The 17,847-nt window shown below is 35.8% G+C and overlaps 4 protein-coding genes across 4 annotated transcripts in view; 2 read left to right on the forward strand and 2 right to left on the reverse strand.

The window, feature by feature from the left end:
• The first annotated feature begins 201 nt into the window (after positions 1-201).
• Positions 202-3,253, forward strand: LOC108978927. The gene is made up of 5 exons (XM_018949446.1): positions 202-304; positions 361-529; positions 2,435-2,514; positions 2,603-2,765; positions 2,938-3,253. The coding sequence occupies exons 2-5, from the start codon at positions 412-414 to the stop codon at positions 3,027-3,029; spliced, it is 453 nt and encodes a 150-aa protein (XP_018804991.1). The 5' UTR covers positions 202-304; positions 361-411; the 3' UTR covers positions 3,030-3,253.
• Positions 3,254-7,653: 4,400 nt separating this feature from the next.
• Positions 7,654-10,075, forward strand: LOC108978998 (cyclic AMP-dependent transcription factor ATF-2). The gene is made up of 3 exons (XM_018949538.1): positions 7,654-7,832; positions 7,893-9,053; positions 9,551-10,075. Exons 1-3 carry the CDS (start codon positions 7,712-7,714, stop codon positions 9,691-9,693), a joined length of 1,425 nt encoding a protein of 474 aa, XP_018805083.1. The 5' UTR covers positions 7,654-7,711; the 3' UTR covers positions 9,694-10,075.
• A 31-nt stretch (positions 10,076-10,106) lies between these two features.
• LOC108978996 (TBC1 domain family member 31) lies at positions 10,107-14,052 on the reverse strand. Its single transcript, XM_018949537.1, has 7 exons — positions 13,460-14,052; positions 13,260-13,373; positions 13,051-13,202; positions 11,088-12,998; positions 10,823-11,025; positions 10,574-10,753; positions 10,107-10,494 (listed from the first exon to the last, which is right to left on the reverse strand). The coding sequence occupies exons 1-7, from the start codon at positions 13,759-13,761 to the stop codon at positions 10,372-10,374; spliced, it is 2,985 nt and encodes a 994-aa protein (XP_018805082.1). The 5' UTR covers positions 13,762-14,052; the 3' UTR covers positions 10,107-10,371.
• A 1,778-nt stretch (positions 14,053-15,830) lies between these two features.
• LOC108978951 overlaps positions 15,831-17,847 on the reverse strand; it is a 10,211-nt gene continuing 8,194 nt past the window's right edge. Inside the window, exons 2-4 of the mRNA XM_018949473.1 lie at positions 16,733-17,554; positions 16,487-16,651; positions 15,831-16,420 (exon numbers count right to left, since the gene is read on the reverse strand). Coding sequence (XP_018805018.1) covers positions 16,290-16,420; positions 16,487-16,651; positions 16,733-17,554 — 1,118 coding nt within the window. The 3' untranslated portion in view covers positions 15,831-16,289. The remainder of the gene's footprint in view (positions 16,421-16,486; positions 16,652-16,732; positions 17,555-17,847) is intronic.

Below are 17,847 nucleotides of genomic sequence, written 5' to 3' on the forward strand. Positions count from 1 at the left end.
GCAGCACATTTTGTGACACCTTTTATCTTTAAAACTGGTCATCGTTATACGATCACACATCTAAAATAGAGAGCTTACGCCGCTTCTAGAGCTCAAGTTCTGAGCACATATGCATTTCTAGATATATGGAGATAGATGAAAACCAGCGATGACATTGTATGTGTGTTCACAAGCATTCATTCCAAACGAGACAACCACCTTAGCGATCTCACTCACTTGCCACAGTGATYAGTCTCTGTTGTGAACGCGAACGCGTACGGATTGTTTCGAGAAACGCGCGCAAACCGGTATACATAAGTGTGAGGTATTCATTTTTTTTTTTCTTTTGCCTCAGTGGAAATTAGAAATAATTCTTTCTAGAAAACTTTGTTGTTCTATTGAAAACCAGTTTTTGTAAACAAAAGTGCGAAGATGGCCAAATACGTTACGGACAAAGCGCTATTCAATGTCAGCCTGCGTAATGCCTGCCTGGGCATATCGATATTCTTTCTGGTCATGCTGGTGCTGGGCGTCATAGCGCGACCGAGTTGTAAGTGAAAAATGCAAAACAAACCACACTAAATGACAAAATCATAGAGTAAATAGTAAAAAAAAGAGTAAAAACAACAATAAACAGAAATTACTGATCTGCTTGAGCTTCCAAAGAGCACAAAAATAAAAGCGAATGGTATCGAATTTAATTACTTGAGTAAATCGTAAAAAAAACCAAGAGAATGACATCTTGGGTGGAAGGCAGCACAAAGCCTTCACCAATACAAAAGATTCCATACAAGAACTTGATTCTGATCGTTCAGTYTGTATGGCAGCTGAATGCTATAGTAGTCCGATCTGAACAATTTCTTCGGAGATTGTGTACCGTTGCCTTGTATAATAATTCACGCCAAGGTCTTGATTTTATGGAATCAGTTTGTATGGTAGCTATAGCTATAGTAGTCCGATAGAGAACTTTGACTACAACAACAAACCGCAATCAATGTGTTGTGGGTGAGGTAAGGCACATTTAAAAGTTCTCGTTATTTTTGTACATTTTCTGAGTGAATCGTGTATTGTCAATTGTTTCGCGTTTTGCTTATTGCCTTCGTCTGTTTTGTTGACATCATTTTGATCAGAGTTTTTTGTTGTTTATTTTTGCTTTTGGTTGATCTCATTATGCGGCACTTTTATTGTTATTKCTTAAAAGTTTTGATGACTAATTTTGTAGCGTAGCTTTTTTTTGCTGACACATATCAGGTTTGATACACTTTCAGCGTAATTTTAAAAGTAATGGGTTTTTAATATGCTGGGTTCCAAAAAATCTAAATATTATTTCCACCTCTAGCATATTCACTTCATTATTTGATCAATCTAAGACTGCCGTAAATATTTTCACGTTGAAAAGTATGCCTCTTTATGAGATACATACYCGTATGTACTTCGCCAAGCACAGGTACCAGACTTAAATTCTATGTCACGCATCAAGAATCCCAAAAATCTGACATCGAAGATATGGAAATCTGTGTCCTCGAATAATTATACTTGAATAACTAGTGTATYTAACAGCCGAGCGGTGAAAAACATCGTCAAAAAATTGAGGGGGAAGCTCGATTAAATTCCAAACAAAACTATTTATTCCTGTGAAAGTACATTCGATGCTATTAAATATGAAACTCGACATCTTTAAGCATGGCCACCAAAAGCATGCTTGCAGAAGTCCAGACGCTTAATCCAATTTTCTACGGCTTTCAAGCGTAAATCGGCCGACACCGCTTTAATTTCACGTTCCATATGCGTACGAAGTTCACCAATCGTCGTTGGCTTGTTGGCATAGCCCATAGACTTAACTGAATAGTATCAACACAGGAAATAGTGTAACAGTGTAAAATAGCACAACCGAGGCAGATTTTCAATAAACCCATAAACCGCACCAAACTGAAATTTTTCCGGCATGCAATCGTGACTCAAGGGGTACATGGGGATTGCTGCCTKACCAATAACGCATATTTTACTTGACGTAGTCGTTAAGACAGAAATGAGCCTCGTCGCTGAAGATGACATTTCGATGAAAATCCGGATCATCTGACAGGACGATCATGACGACCATAAATTGGATGTAGACCTCTTAAAGTTGGGCGTGGCAATGGTCCGATTAMGCCCATCTACGAACACGTCCTCACTTTTTTGCCTAGAAACACGTGTGCCAATTTTTATAAGCAATCTTAATTTTTGCTCAGGTTATCGTTTGAAAACGGACAGTCACGCAGATTTCAAATCAAGTAGCAACATGTTTCAAGGATATAACAGAATACTGGAAGTGTAGAAGTTGACTAAACGTATCACTTTAAATTTGTTTCAAACTTTCAGTACTTAAAGTATTACATTTTTTAGATTAAAACCGTTCAAAGARCATACATCTGCTATTAATAATATATTTTTTTACCATTTACTTAAATTTCAGATTTACACAGCAGTTCTTCGCTTGTAGGATTCATAATTGAGCTGCTTGCCAATTTGGCGCTGCTTTTCGGTGTTTTGTGGGTAAGTAGTATATACATATATCTTTTTTAGCAATGAGAATAAAACGAATAAAAAGCCGATTTCTAATTTCTGAACAAATTATTTACAGAGCAACGCCTGGCTGGTCTTAGCTTGGCTTGTCGTTGCCGTGCTGTTCTTCATACATTGGCCCATCGCAGTTTTGGGAGTAATTTTCAATTATGGCGATTATCGCGCAGCTGCTTTCTTCGACAATGTATTTCTCATACTCTTCGAATATATACTGGCTTTGGGTAAATAAACTTATTAAGAAACGAAATACATATATATTCCTGGAATAAAATKTTAAGACTCTGATAAGAGTTTCCGTATAACAGGCATAATATGTAGTTGCTAGTTGTTGTTATTCTAAAACAAAAGAAAACATTTTTCTGTTCTTAATTTRAAATGTCTCTTCTTTTTTAGTGATTTTCGGCTACTGCTCATATCTCGTCTACTCCTACTTCCATCAATTGCGGAATAGTCAGTCTGCGACACCACATGGCGTTGTTGTGTAAATACATAATATACCTATGTACCTAGCCATATATTTTTTGGTACATACATAAATGTATAAATGCGTTATGAGTACAAAATCGAAAAAAAAACCAAAATAAGATTTTTTTTTGTTTGTTTAATTCTATGGCAGCAATGTGTGCCCACCCTAATGCAGCAAGCATTTTTTATATATGCATTTTTAAATTATTAATATATGATTATATATTATATAACTAATCTACTTATATATACATATAAATTATAAAATAAAAATATTTTTAAAATTATATTTACAAAATTTTTTTAATTATCTATTTCTTAGATCAAAAATACATGTAAAATAAACAGATAGATATACATATGTATATATATATACCATTGTATATACATATGTATGTATTACTGCTGTAAGCTTATTTGTCGACTAATTAATACSTTAATTTCCTTGCCGTCACTTAGCAGACTCCAACGCAGCYATTCTCTACTTTATGTTTTCTAATTTTCTACATTTTTAATTCAACGCTAAATAATGAAATAAAAATAAAAACAAACAATACCAGTACAGCTTGTTTTCAGAAATTTTACAATTTTTGGTCTATTGCTCGTATGTACATACATATGTATGTATGTATATGGGAACTTGAAAATGTGGGCGCGACACAAATTCATATGTGATGACGGCATTTTGGGCAGCAAACTCTGTCATCGCTGACATTAGCAACTATTTAACACAGCGCAGAAATATAATACAAAACAGCAAAAACAAAACCATAAAAAAACTGACGTTAGAATTGTTATCGACTTCTTTACATTATGAAAACGCATTTTATGTAGTATACATTTTATGTAGTATGTTTGGAAAATAAAATTTCTTGCTCGACGCTATAAGTTTTAAGGTATGACATCATTTGAATTAAGCAAGTTTTAATAATTCAAACCAATTGAAAACATTTGCTCGTGATCACCGCAAGTCTTTTCCAACATTTGAATGTTTCAGCACCTGAAATTTGATCCCGCACACAAMATTTAATGGAACTTATTTCTTGAATAATTTCATCCATTGTAAAAATCGGCGRATGCACTTTATGTACATTARAAAGACAATACTAAACACTAAAGATTATTATGATGTGATATTTGGTACAGATGTCACTGACAGCCATACAAACCTAAAAAGAAAATATTTCGACGAATCGGTTTTCGCGCGAAATTTAATAATTATTCTCTCCAAATTTCACTTATATACATATCTAATAGATTGACCAATATTTACGGTAAAAAGTTAACTATAGGTACTTGGGTCCATATATTCGGTATCTAGGGGCTTGAACAAGTTTAGTTCGGTTTTACTATTTTTGGTCATAAGGTGACATAAGTACTTCAACGGCACTTTTCGTACAAAGTTTTATGTCGTTATATTAATTTCTTCTTGATTTGTTTCCTAAAAAGTGAAGGAATCAAATGAAATTAAAAATTATGTTATATCGGGAGTAGACATAGTTCAAGCCCGATTTGGCACATTTTCTAAGAGTCATAAGAGTGTCAGAGGAATGTCACGCACCAAATTTTGTTGAAATCAGTCTGGCAAGTCCTGGGATATGGGATTTCACACCACGTTAATCTTCCAATTTTAGACCCGGATCTTTTAAAGCCCTCTGATACCGTCTCGGAGGTAAAATTTGATGTCTTTAGGTACTTAGTTATTGATTTATCGCACTTTTAATTTTTAGCCTTTAATTATTGAAGCTTTAAAAATGGGGTCATGCCGCTTGCTACCGCGATCCTGTGCCAAATTACAGTTCTATATCTTCATATAGTGTTTACGTTATAGTAATTTATAGGTTTTCCATTAATGGCGTTTTGTAGGCGTGGCAGTGGTCCATWTGTACATATATACCATATATACAACACTATCTTTCTCTCGATCAGTTTTAGGTATCGTATAATGAGTATACAGTTACAAGAAATATATTAAGAGCTTAAGGCGATTGTCCTTGGAATAGGACCAAGAAATTACCCTTTCAGTGGTTTAAATGAACTTTAAGAAAGATGGATACTATCACGCTCATGATCCATGAGATACACACCTGCTTAAAATAATAGTTACACAATACTTTTTCAAGTAAAGCTCATGAATAAAAAGTTGTATTTAAATTTTTAAGAAAAATGCAAACATAGTTATATTTTTCAAATATTTACACTCTTATTTAAATATACTTCATTTAAAAAAAAGTAAAACAAACAATTATAGATCCAAAAACATTTCATAGCTAAAATAAACCTGCTCAAGAAAAAGGTACACTTTTAATAAGACAATTATTTTGGAAAAACAAATTATGATAAAATAGTTTTGTTGTATATTTAACATTACTCAGTTAATAGCCAGTATATCCACCATTATTCTGRATTACTTTATTTATTCGTTTGGGCACTGATTAAAGTCTGACAGGTTTCTTTAGGTATCTCATACCAAGTTTTTGTATGCACTCATATAACTGGTCTTTGTTAGAGAAAGCTTGACTCGCCAATTTTTTTTTTTTAGTTTTCCCCATAGGTTTTCTATTGGATTTAAATCCGGGGATTGGCTTGGCCACTTCAAAACGTTAACCTTATTATCATCAAAATATTTTTGAACCAGTTTGGAGGTTTGTTTTGGGTCATTATCTTGCTGATATACCCAACGTAATGGTAAGTTTTCTTCAGCGCAGGGTATCATGACATTTTCAAGTATTTCCTTGTACTCCGACGCTGTAATTTTGTTAGTTGTCCGGTATATAGGACCTACTCCATACCAAGAAAAACATCCCCACACCATGACGTTTCCAACTCTCCATGATTCATAGTTTTTTTTTGTAAATCGAACGTGAAATTCCTTTGCTTTTGGACGACGCACATTTCTGTCACAATCGTTTCCAAACAAATTTACTTTCGTTTCATCGCTCCATAAGATGTTTCTCCACTTTTTTATTCCCTCAGGTCCACACCAATCTAAATGACTTCTTGCAAAATTTAACCTCATATCTAAATTTTTTGATCGCATTAATGGAACTTTCCTGGCTACACGTCCTGATAGCTTGGGCTTTTGCAAACGCCTGCGAACTGTTTGGGCACTTACTACATTTCCAATATGTTCCAATGTGACTTCCGACCCATCTGATTAAATAACAATTTAATTTATCTGCAGCATTTTGAGCTTTATTGAAAGAAAACTTACCAATTCAGATAAAAAAAAAAAACTTGAAAAACTGGATAAAATTAATTTTGTTTTCGGAAAAAGCTAAGTTCACTTATGTGTAACTATTATATTGAGCAATTTTTTTTTTGTGAAATCACGCAAAACTGACACACGCATTAATTCGGGGAATCACATGCTTCACTCTCTTAGAAAGGGCGATGCCATATTATCTTAATTAAACTTACAGCATAACTTGTAGCAYWCAGCCCATAAAAAGTTTTTTAAACTGTTGAGAGTACTAAGTTTTATCGTGTAAGTATTATTTCGAGCAGGTGTGTATGTGTGTATACTATTCGTAGTCAAGTCTCGATAAATGAATTACAAGGTTTTAGACGGGGACTCTTTTGTCGCTCATTATCGGCAAAGTCTATTTGATGTCGCTCGTTGCTTTCACACGAAYAACACGAGTCCGAGAATTTGAATCGGACAATTTTTCTTTCATCATATTCTCAAATTGTTGTACGCTTCACGTTCGTCGTACGCGATAAACAGAAATATTTTTGATTACTGATTGATTTTTGTGTTTTATCCTTATTTATTCTTCTCGAATACACTTCCATTATATTATGTATATTTGCATATCGCATATAAAAAATCGATAATAACATTAATATTTCCGAACATGCAACCATGAAAGAACCTTCCTCGTCGTCTTCTTGTCTACAAAAACCAGGTTTGGGCGCCAAAAACGTCCGTGTGTAAACCAGCACTTATATTAAGAGATTAATCCACTWCTGAAATCGATTTTTTGCATATAAATATAAAGTATGTAACCAAATATTCTCCGAAAATTATAAGTTKATCCCGCAAATAGTTTCGAAGATACATATGTACACACATACGAACGAATTTGTAAAGGAGAAGTTATCGCATTTTCAATGAGCTGCCATTTTGCAAAAAGGAGTAAAATAATGTTATCAATTCTAAAGTCACGCTAATATAGCGGGACACCATGCAATTATCAAAACTTTTGAATACCAAGATTTTGAAAACGTACATGTTTTATAGGTTATGTTGAAGTTCGATTTTCAAAGTAACACGTGTTAACCACAAATCAAGACTTTAAACATTTCAATATATACACAACGTAGCCCATGATGCTAGTGCTGCGTATTTTCTTAAGTTTGTATAATAATTGTATTATTATGTAAGCTTTTATAAAATAAAATAAAATAAAAAAAAAAAAAAATATATACACACATTCCAAAAACGCACATTTTGCATTTACTACGGCTTCTTTCACTACAAAAAAACGAAAACAATTACTCATTCCAAATTTATTCAGAATAAAAACCGAATACACACATATGATTGCTGTTCGATTTGCGACAACACTACTCAAGAATACCATGTAAAAGGGGAATTATAATAAAAAAGAATAATAACAAAAGTGAAATTGTGCAGGAAATTCCTCACAAAAATACTAAAATACGCAACTGGATTGGGACGTCATCGAACAGCAGGAACATGGAATTGTCTACCGATAAGGTATTTGACTGTGGCAGTGAATGTGAACGTGAGAAAAAGCACGACATGATGTTAGATTTGAGTTTAAACGACCAAAAAACCGAAAATCTCTTTGCGGGCTGTAAGTAGTTGATGGTGAATTGTGTTTGAAAATTACGTAAATAATTATTTTTATAAGCAGCCGACCAGACGCCGACACCAACACGCCTCATACGCAATTGTGAAGAAGTGGGACTCTTCGAAGATCTACAACACGTCAATCCCTTCGAGGAGACTTTTCGACGCGCCTGCGAACAACACAATGGACAGACACCTATACGCCAACTCGATTCAGTGGAGATGCATGCCGACGAAGATTCACTACACACACCGCAAGTGTATCCACATCTAGAAGCGWTACAGAGCTGTGAAATGCTCAGCAAACCGCTGGACAGTCCCACTACGGCAACGGTGACGCTGGACGTACCCGTCGTGGATGAGATAATTAATGCGGCAACGGACGCTTACACAATTGGCACATCACGACARAACTCAAACAATTYRACCACATCWTCGGGGGGATATGGCAAAATTTATAAATATCGYACAATYGCTGAAAAACCAGCAGCAGYACCAGAAGTGCCAGTRCCATACATACAACTACCCACCACGGCKATACAGTTCATACAACCACAGTTGATTACATTGACGTTCCCCGAGAACAATGCAAACAAAACACTGAGCAGTAATTTAGAAGCCAAACCAGCGGGGRCTTTAGCGACCAATGCAATACCCATACAGACRGTTAAGCCCTTCATAATGCCAAAATTAGCAYCAGCGCCAACAACMGCCAACACAAAGAAAKTAACAACACAAGTGCCACYGTTGAGCACAAAAACTKCCGCCACCACCACAACTGCAGCACTTGACACCACTACCGCTAGCGCAACTGCTACCGTCGCAATACAACCTACACCGACACAACATGAACCTAGTAGCGCCAGCCTTACACCCACCTCGCAACTACCCATTAAGGAGCGTCTAAAGGCCATACTGAGCCTCGGCAATAAAACACACACSGCKKCGCCAACGCCAGTGACAAAAACTACTAGTAGYACACGACGTGCACGCGGTTCGGCAACCGGTGCTTGTAAATATGATGAAGATTGTATGGTACGTCGGCGTGCGGCAGCAACRCGTTATCGCAACAAGATGCGTAACGAACATAAAGATTTGAGGCGTCGCAATGATGAACTGCAAGCGGAAAATGAAAAGTTGCGGACGCGCATCAAGCAACTAGAGCAGGAGCTGGCTAAAAGTCAACAACAACAACAGCAGCAACAAATACTGCAGGCAACAAATGGTGAGTAGCGCCATCTTCTATTTTTTTGTATCCTGTACAGCGTACATTAAGTTAGCCACAAGCACTCAGAACAAAGCAACGCATACCCTATAAAAGATACATGTATGTATATATGATCAAGGAGTAGAGCTGATTTTATTTACTTATTTYTGTCTGTCCGTATAATTGCAAAGTTTTTGAGATATCCGCGTGAAATTTTCYTCCACGTGCTTTTCTCGATCGACATCACGTGCTTGTGTGGAAAGCTTTTTTATTTGACAAGATATCTTTACGAATTTTGTGATGTATTATTATTGCTGTGTTGTTGTATGGATTATTGTCGAATGTAACGGTGCAATCTGCGAACATATTGTTTACATCCGACCACTAAAGCTTATAACTGTCATACAAACTGAACGTTCAAGCTCMAATTAAATATTATAGCTTCGGTGTAACCGATGCTAACAAATTTTCTGCTTTTCTTAGTGAAATTAATACATTTTTAATTAAAATTTCAGGCGCTTTACAAACGATGCCGACGCAAATGCAAATTCCACCTTCAACATTGCATTTGGTAATGAATATACCAACAATGGTTGTGCCGTCAGCCGGACAACCATCTCTGGTGCAGCCCATAACATATCGTGTAGAGAAGAAATAAAAAGTTTTAAATTTATCGAATTTCAAAATGCCTTATGCCTTATGCCTTAAGCCTTAAGAATTTGAAAAGTGACTAGCGTATAGCGTATAATAGTGAAACTAGTTTACAAATGTGATTGTATTAGCACAAAGTGCGTTTGTTATAAATACGTGCTTATTTAGCAATTATTTATATATATTATAATAATTTATTAATGATTTATTGTATTATCGATTATTTGAATTATTTAAGCGGTAAATTCAATTATATATGATTTCGTATGCAGATCAGTTGACATGAAATAAAACTAAATATAAATTATGTTAAAATATAAACTAAGAATTGTTTAAAAAATTAATATTTGGTTCGTTAGCCTAAAATAATGGATCAGGCAGCTGTTGGTTTTTTGGAGGGTAATTTTTGGTGTTATATGTTTTTTATAACTTTGTGTACTGCAGGTATTTTTGGGGAGTCTATAGTCTCTTCGATTGGACGCTATTTCTCGTATGACTGCCACATCTGACATTGTGAAACAGTAAAATATGGCATAAACTAACACTATGAATTAATTACTTGAGCACAAATTATAATAGCACAAACGTAAATAAAAATAAAAATGAATACAAATTTTAAACTACAAACTACTCATAAGAAAGAAGGCATGCTCAAACCTTTAAGGCCACTAAAAATTGCTTATTCCTAATTGTTGAGTATTTCATTAAATTCTCTTTGTATTTCCTCAATTTTCTCCTCTATAGTATCTAAATGTGATTTGTTGTTGGAATTGCTCGGGCTTAACGCTCCTTTCGGCATATTTGTTAACTAAGGGGGGGAAAAATAAGTAATTAATAATATTTTTAAACATTTCTAATAAAAAAAATTTTTGCGCAAATATTTTTACTTCTATAACTTGTTTCTTGAGTGCATGACGCTCATTGCACAATCTTTTTAAGTCCTCATGATATTTAGTACGCAGGGAAGTACCACCTGTTGCTACCAAACATTTTTGCATAAACAGCTCCATTTCTTCATTTCGCAGCTCCTCTTCAGCCATACGTAAATCGGCGTCATTGCGCGTGCGCTAAAGAGATAAGCAATACGTTATAACTGCATCATTATAATTTATACAAAATGTCAGTTCACCACTCACTTCACATTCTATACTCTGCATTAATAGCTCTAAGTCTTTTTCCATAGCTAGCGCTCTTTGACGCTGCTCCGACTCCTGCACTTGTACCGCAACTTCGGCTTTGCGGTTGCGCAGCTCTTTCTGATATACAGCCAACATTTGTCGTTGACAAGCTAAACGTTCCTCCTCACGTTTGAGCGAGTCACGATAAAGTTTTTCCATTTCTAYACATACACAAAATTAAATAAATTTAAAGAATTTAATTTTTACGCACACCAAAACTCACTTTTCACTTGTTTTGCATGTTCCTCTCTGCGCAGGCCACTCTGCAGACGCTCCATTAATTTCATCTCTTCCAGCTCCAACTTCCTTATGCGTGCGTCAATACATTGTTTTTCTCTTTGTACCGCGGCGATATCTTTCTCGTGTTTGGCCAGCCATTGCCGTGGATAATTCAAAAATTTCGGATATACTTTCTTGGGTATACACTGTAATTCGGGGATATACCGCTCGGGATGTAATGTCTTCGGACATTTTTCCATAATAGAATTAGCTGTATTTATCAACTCACACACATCAACCGGATTTTGTTCATGAAAGAAAGTCAAAATTGTTGGCTTGTCGGGTAGACGCATAATTACTCGACGTTGCACGTAATTGTATGCCACAACAATGAAAATTGGATAATATGGTGGCGCCGACAGTATRTTATCCCATAGGTAAAGCCACTCAGTTTGGCTAAACACCTCAGAAAAGGCGGAAGACAGTAGCGGCCAAGCATAGTGTTCGGAATTTATATGCATGCTGGCATAAAATTTGCATAGSTCCGAACATTGGGATTGCAATAGGTTTTCACACATGCCCAAGTAATTATTTGGCTCCAATGGATGCAGTTCGAACCACATTTGAAAGTGATTTGTCAAGAGTGTGACACAAATCTCAAAGACGACAAGCGAGTTGCGCGGCAGCAATTTCACAAAAGGGAATATGAGTTGTGGCAGGAATTTACTATGCGCAAAAACGGGACACCAATGTGCCAGGCATGACCATATGCGTACCAGCGCATTTTTCAACGTGCCATCACGCAATGGTAATTGTTTAGCGCGTTGCTTTACGATTGGAGGCGTGCCCATTTTTAAAAGTTGAAAGAATTCGTTGCGATTATAAGGCAACTGCAGCAGTGCACACCATATAAGCACACGATATTTACACGGGAACCAACGAAATTCACGCAGTATACTCAAGAGGCGATCACGACTAAGTAAGTTTCTAATATCCTCATTTAGGCATTCCTCCTGTGCTGCAACCAGCGCAGATTTACAGTGGCGTGAYGGCCCTAATAGCAACGGTTTATTTTGTCTAAAAGACAACTTTATCAGACGCAGGCATTCTTCTTGTGACTTGAGTATGTTGTAGATTTGACAAGTGGACCAAACATCCAACTCACCAGTTTTATTAAATATCACTAAGTATTTGGCATCACTGGAGATTGTGAGTCTGGCCGCATTCTCTGATTGGATACGCAATTTAATATCCTTTTGAAGGCAGTTTAAGACGACTGCTTCGCCAGACCCATCAGTTACGCCGCAAACTATTATCTCTTTTGGATGTAGCAGAAAGACACAATGTCTTATAACGAAATCCTGCAGCCGGCATATATGTTTCAAGTCAAAAGTAATTGTGCTTATTAACAACAAGTAACCGTCACGTGTGGAAAGGCAAAGTAAATTCATATAGGGATGAAAACAATATCCAATAATCATACCATTTGAGTGATTTGACACCTTACAATCAACATTGAAAACMCCCCCACTGCCGTTATAATCTTGACAGAGTAGAAAATCTGCTGCTAAACCACCGGTGCCCTCCATGCGCAACTTGCGATCACGCATTTTTATGGGATTTATTGCACGTATARTGTTCATAGTAGCACCGGACCATATTTGTACGGTATCGTCATTAAAACAGTTAAAAATATGATCTGACTGTGAAAAGTATTGAGAAAACTTTAGTTGAAATTTTTTCTTTCTAAACGGAAAACGATGTGTTGCCAGGAATTGCTCTACATCAAAGAGTATGACTTCATAGTCACAATGCACAAGCACTAAATGTTGCCGGTTTACTGATGGAGGTGGGCATGATATTGCTATTATAGAATATTTTGTTATAAGAAGGGTCTGTGTAACAGTTGATTGATCTGTAAATGAAAAATAATTATTATTACATAAAAAATAGCAAATTTCATRTACCTAAATCCACTAACGCTATCTCGCCGTTTTTATTTCCTATRAGAAAATGATTTCTTCTTTCTCTCAATGATGTTATTGCAGAAGGAAAAAATATCACGTCACTCAATTTGCGGAAACTCTTGTTCACCAAGTCAAATATATATATTAAGCCACTAYAAGATAACACATCAAAAGTTAAAGATTCAAAACGTCTCATCAAGTTTACTTACATTTCAGCAACTACCACCATTATAGAGCATTGTGGATTAAAAGAGCATAACTTAAGATTGGGACTGAACTTCGTATTGAACCACTCAGAAATGTGGTGCATGCTTAGAATATTTCTAAAACAAATATAATAGTATAGAAATATAACATTGCAGCAATGAATACATACAATCGTAGCAAAATGATAAACATATTTACTTACCCCTTTTCACTTTTCTTAAATCTGAATGGGTAATCGTGTAACTCTTTCAGATCTTCCAGGAATATGCTTGCTAAAGGATTATCATCGTCCTCTTCCATGTTTTCAGGAGATGGTGCACTTGCATCAGCAATTAAATTATCTTTCACAGCATTAGCTTCTGCTGCCTCAGCCACGGCAGCGTCTCTAATTTCATTAATTATTTCTTGCGCCATTTCAGTTGCTGTTTCGTCGTTTTTCGGATTATTTTCATCATTTACAGAATTCCGAATTAGTTTATCAGCGCTTTCCCCATTATTTTCCATTTTTAAAATAGCGCGCTACTTTAAAATGGAATATGAATTTTCTACAACTGTTTTGAATGCTGCCAAGTTATAAACGAAAACTTATCTCCGGCAAAATTAACAGCTGATTACGAATAAATATTTAGCACTGGGGTTCAACTTGCATGAAACGTTTATTCGAATTATAAATATCATTCATGCACTGATATATTCCTGTACACTTTATTTACTRTTGTGTTATTTTAATTAATTTAATRAACTAAATAAATATGCTATTAAAATTTGTTTAACTGGCCAAAGTATATAAGCATTTCCACGAACACGACTCAGATGAATGAATTCGTACAAATAATGAAAGTATGCAGTAGCGGTTACCTGCTGGAAAGTGTCCTTGAAAATGCACAAAACAATCGATTTGCAATATATCGAGCCTGGTAAGATAAATTGATCGAAAAGGAAAACCAACCTGGGTTTTTCTCTTCTTTGAGTAAATCATCTGTAAATTCTCTGTAGCTTTACTAATCTATGCAAATATGTAAATTACTTGTATATCATATTTATTAAGTTGACCCGATTTTTTGGTATTTTTGCTCTTTGAATTTTTTTTAAGGTCTGCATCTCACAAACGCAATATATAGGTGATGATGTTTAAAGTCCTCATATTAGGTATATGTCAGCTAGGGCAAGTTTTATGCACAAAGATACATTGCTAATAGCGAAATACTATCYTTCAATGTCGTGAAGACAACTCACATATTGACCGATAATTACCAAATAAAGTCAGCCGGAAGTTCGAAAATCTTTATATTATGTATATGGGGACTAAGGGATTTAGAGAACTATTGATCAACATMAAGAGAGCTTGTTGAACTAGTCGCTCAGTTTTTGAGATAACGGTCTGAAATTCTGCACAGCTCCMTTTTTTCCTAGAAACTGTTCATTTGCCGGAACCACCGATTTCGGAACACTATAGTATTTACCTGTCATATAAACTGACCGATTAAAGTCAATTTACTTATGTACATTTATTTATAAAATAAGTATAAAATAAAGTTCGTATTAAGTAGTATAAAAACCGTTAGCAGATTTCTTTCGAGATGACTCAGCGGTGGTGTCTGACAGCGTTGATTTTTTATCGATTTAGTTTACATACACCTGAGCCTTGTGTCACTGGGCACCTTTATATATAAAACAGCATATGGCTTATTTACTTACTTCTTGTCTTCAAAAAATATTTGTATTTATTATTTRGTAAAATTTTAAAAATGTCAGTATTCTACGTATAACCCAAAACTCAGGATTCCATCTCAGAATTTTACGTTTTTCAACTACCATTTAATTGTCTTTAATGATTCTGTAATTACACATATGACAAGAACTTACCTCTTTAGTTATCTGTTATCATTGTCARTTTTCATGTTTTTCACCTCACATGCAAATATCACCTTCAACTTTCCTGCTATGCAAGATCGAATCACTTGTAGTGGGTAAAATTCATTTTTAAGTTCTTAAAAAAGTTTTCACCTCACCTACAAATCTCACTTTTAACTTTCATGCTAATCGAAATTGAATTACTGGAGAGTAAAATTAATTTAAGGGAATGTTTTTCACATTACCTGCAAATCTCACATTGATCGTTCATGTTAATCGAGTTCGAATTACTTGCGTGGAATAAAATCCATTCTAAGGAACTTAAAAATGTTTTTCACCTCACCAGCAAATCTTATCTTCAACTTTCCTGCTAATCGAGATCGAATCACTAGTGGTGAATAAAATAAACGGAATTTATAAATATTTTTCACCTCACCTGTAAATCTCACCTTCAAATATCATGCTAATCGAGATCGAATCACTAGTGGTGAGTAAAATCCAATTGAATGAACTAAGAGCCTTTTTTCACCACACTTGTAAATCTCATCTTGGCCGTTGATACTAATAGAGATCGATAGAATCTAACTATCATGCCATTACATAAATCTCTAAAAATCATTTTCCTCTTTTTTTTTAGAATATTAAACGCATTTATTTGCATTGCAGCTTTACACTTCAAAAATAACAATTTAGGTGAATTTTATACATTTTTTCACGATTTGCAGCTACTAMTATATGTATCTATGTATGTATATACCATTTGAATATTTGTTTACGAATAAATTCACACATTTTAAGGATATTATTTATAATGAGCTGAATTTTAGGTGCGGAGAAGGAGCATACACACTTTTGACTCGAAATTTTCTCAAAAAGAATTAAAAAAAAGAATACAACACATCGGTACAAATTCAATATATAAAACTGAGGGATGGAAAAGACTTCAGCCAATCATATTCACAGACATATTTGCTTCATTCTAATTAACATATTTGCATCCATGGTGTTTCGTTGTAACTCTTCAAACGCGGTGTGGTGGAGTGTGGTGGAATGTGTGGAGTGGAGTGGAGTGTATGAGAAGGAGAGCAGGGCACTTGAGAACCTCATTCTCTTACTCCATGCCAACAAGGCGGATCAATGGCACAATGCCAGCTACCACAACGCCGCCGCGCGTGTCGCTATTTACCCAAACCCACCCACATGTAATTGGGATCGATAAATTGTGCGCCATGATAGCCGCGCGGATTCATCGCCACCAAAGAGCGGATCTTTTGCGAGGGCCGATATGTCCGAATCGCATGCAATAACTCTGTGAATACAAACAGAGAAAGTCTAAAATGTACTAGATGTCCAACAACAAGTTTTGTGTACTAACCCGCATTTGCCTCATGTTCACCGACCATACGCTCATGCAGCTGTCGCAAGGGATGATGACCTTCGAGCAATTTCGCCTCCTCATGATTCAACGGTTGGGATTTCTCATTGTAGCGCACATTCTTCGAGAGATCCGTAAAGAAGTTGCCCAGATGTGTCATGGCGCCTATAATTTTTGAACAATATAGATACACATATTAAATATATATAATTTTTTTGTTATAAATAATTAATAGCTTAGACTCACCAGCGCTAATGGAGGGCAGAAAGTTCCKTTGATCCATATTGCCGGTTTTGTTGCGTTTATAAGCCAACTTCTTTGCCTCGTTAAGCTCTTGTTGTCGTTCGTGCTGATATGCTGTGTAGGGTATATAACCAGAATCCAGACCAATATTACGCGCGTATAAAATACGTTTGGAACGTAACGGTTGTTCGATTTTATACCGTCCATTATCTCCACTCATATCCAGTTTGTAATCATAATCCGTTAAGGTGTCAATTGTTTTATAGCGTTTCTCCCCACCCTCTTCCAGCGCATTAGTCGCGACGAYAWTATTCTCACCTTTATCCTTTTCAGGTGAAGGTCTCTTCTCCTCACCTGGCACAAATTCGGGCGTCTTCTTGTAGACAACAATATCTGCGTTGTCGTGWATGTCATAATCATTTTGTTGCTGTGTTTGTTGTTGCTTTTGTGCCGGTTCTAAGGGCACGACTAACCTTGGTGTATATGCCAACTGCAGCTGCTGTTGTTGTGACGTTTTCGAYTCGCCTGTTTGTTGTTGCGCTCGCATCGCTTCCGGTCGCATTTGTCCAAATAACCAACTGCCCAGCCAATGCAGTTGCCGCTGACGTCTTTCCTCGGCTGGGAATTCAATATCATTTGATTGCAATAAATCTCGCAACGTCATTTCATCTGCGATTGTTTTGCCAAATACGGCATTTCCGTTTCCGTCAATAGAGTTTTCATTGTCAAAATTTCGCGAATCAATTGCAAAGTCGTCAAAGTATTGGCGAGGCCTGTGCTGGGGATAGTAGCGCAGCGGTGCGTCAGGTGGCCATTTCGCTGCCACTGCAGAACAAAGTACATAATACAAATAACTCAACTTTATATTTTAGAAGATTTTTCTTTTAAATTTTATGAATTAATCGAGATTAGCTCTTACTATAGACAAAGCCAAGTTTCGCAAATGATATGGACTAACGAAGGACTATTAATTATTTAAATTTTTTTCTATAAGTGCCGTACTAGCGTTTTTCAATTTTTTTCGTGAAATAAACGAGAATACCTCTTTATTCTAGATTACCGAGTTTTCTGTATAAATAGCTAGATTTGGTATTTCAAAACCAAAAAAATATATATAT

The sequence above is a fragment of the Bactrocera latifrons genome, unplaced genomic scaffold, assembly GCF_001853355.1.
Source record: "Bactrocera latifrons isolate USDA-ARS-PBARC rearing strain unplaced genomic scaffold, ASM185335v1 scaffold_13, whole genome shotgun sequence".
Classification (NCBI taxonomy): domain Eukaryota; kingdom Metazoa; phylum Arthropoda; class Insecta; order Diptera; family Tephritidae; genus Bactrocera; species Bactrocera latifrons.

Coding starts and splice junctions, on each gene's coding strand:
- LOC108978927 (XM_018949446.1), top strand. CDS start 412: ATGGCCAAATACGTTACGGACAAAGCGCTATTCAATGTCAGCCTGCGT. Junction 2,515..2,602: donor TGCTTTTCGGTGTTTTGTGG/GTAAGTAGTATA, acceptor AATTATTTACAG/AGCAACGCCTGGCTGGTCTT. Junction 2,766..2,937: donor CGAATATATACTGGCTTTGG/GTAAATAAACTT, acceptor CTTCTTTTTTAG/TGATTTTCGGCTACTGCTCA.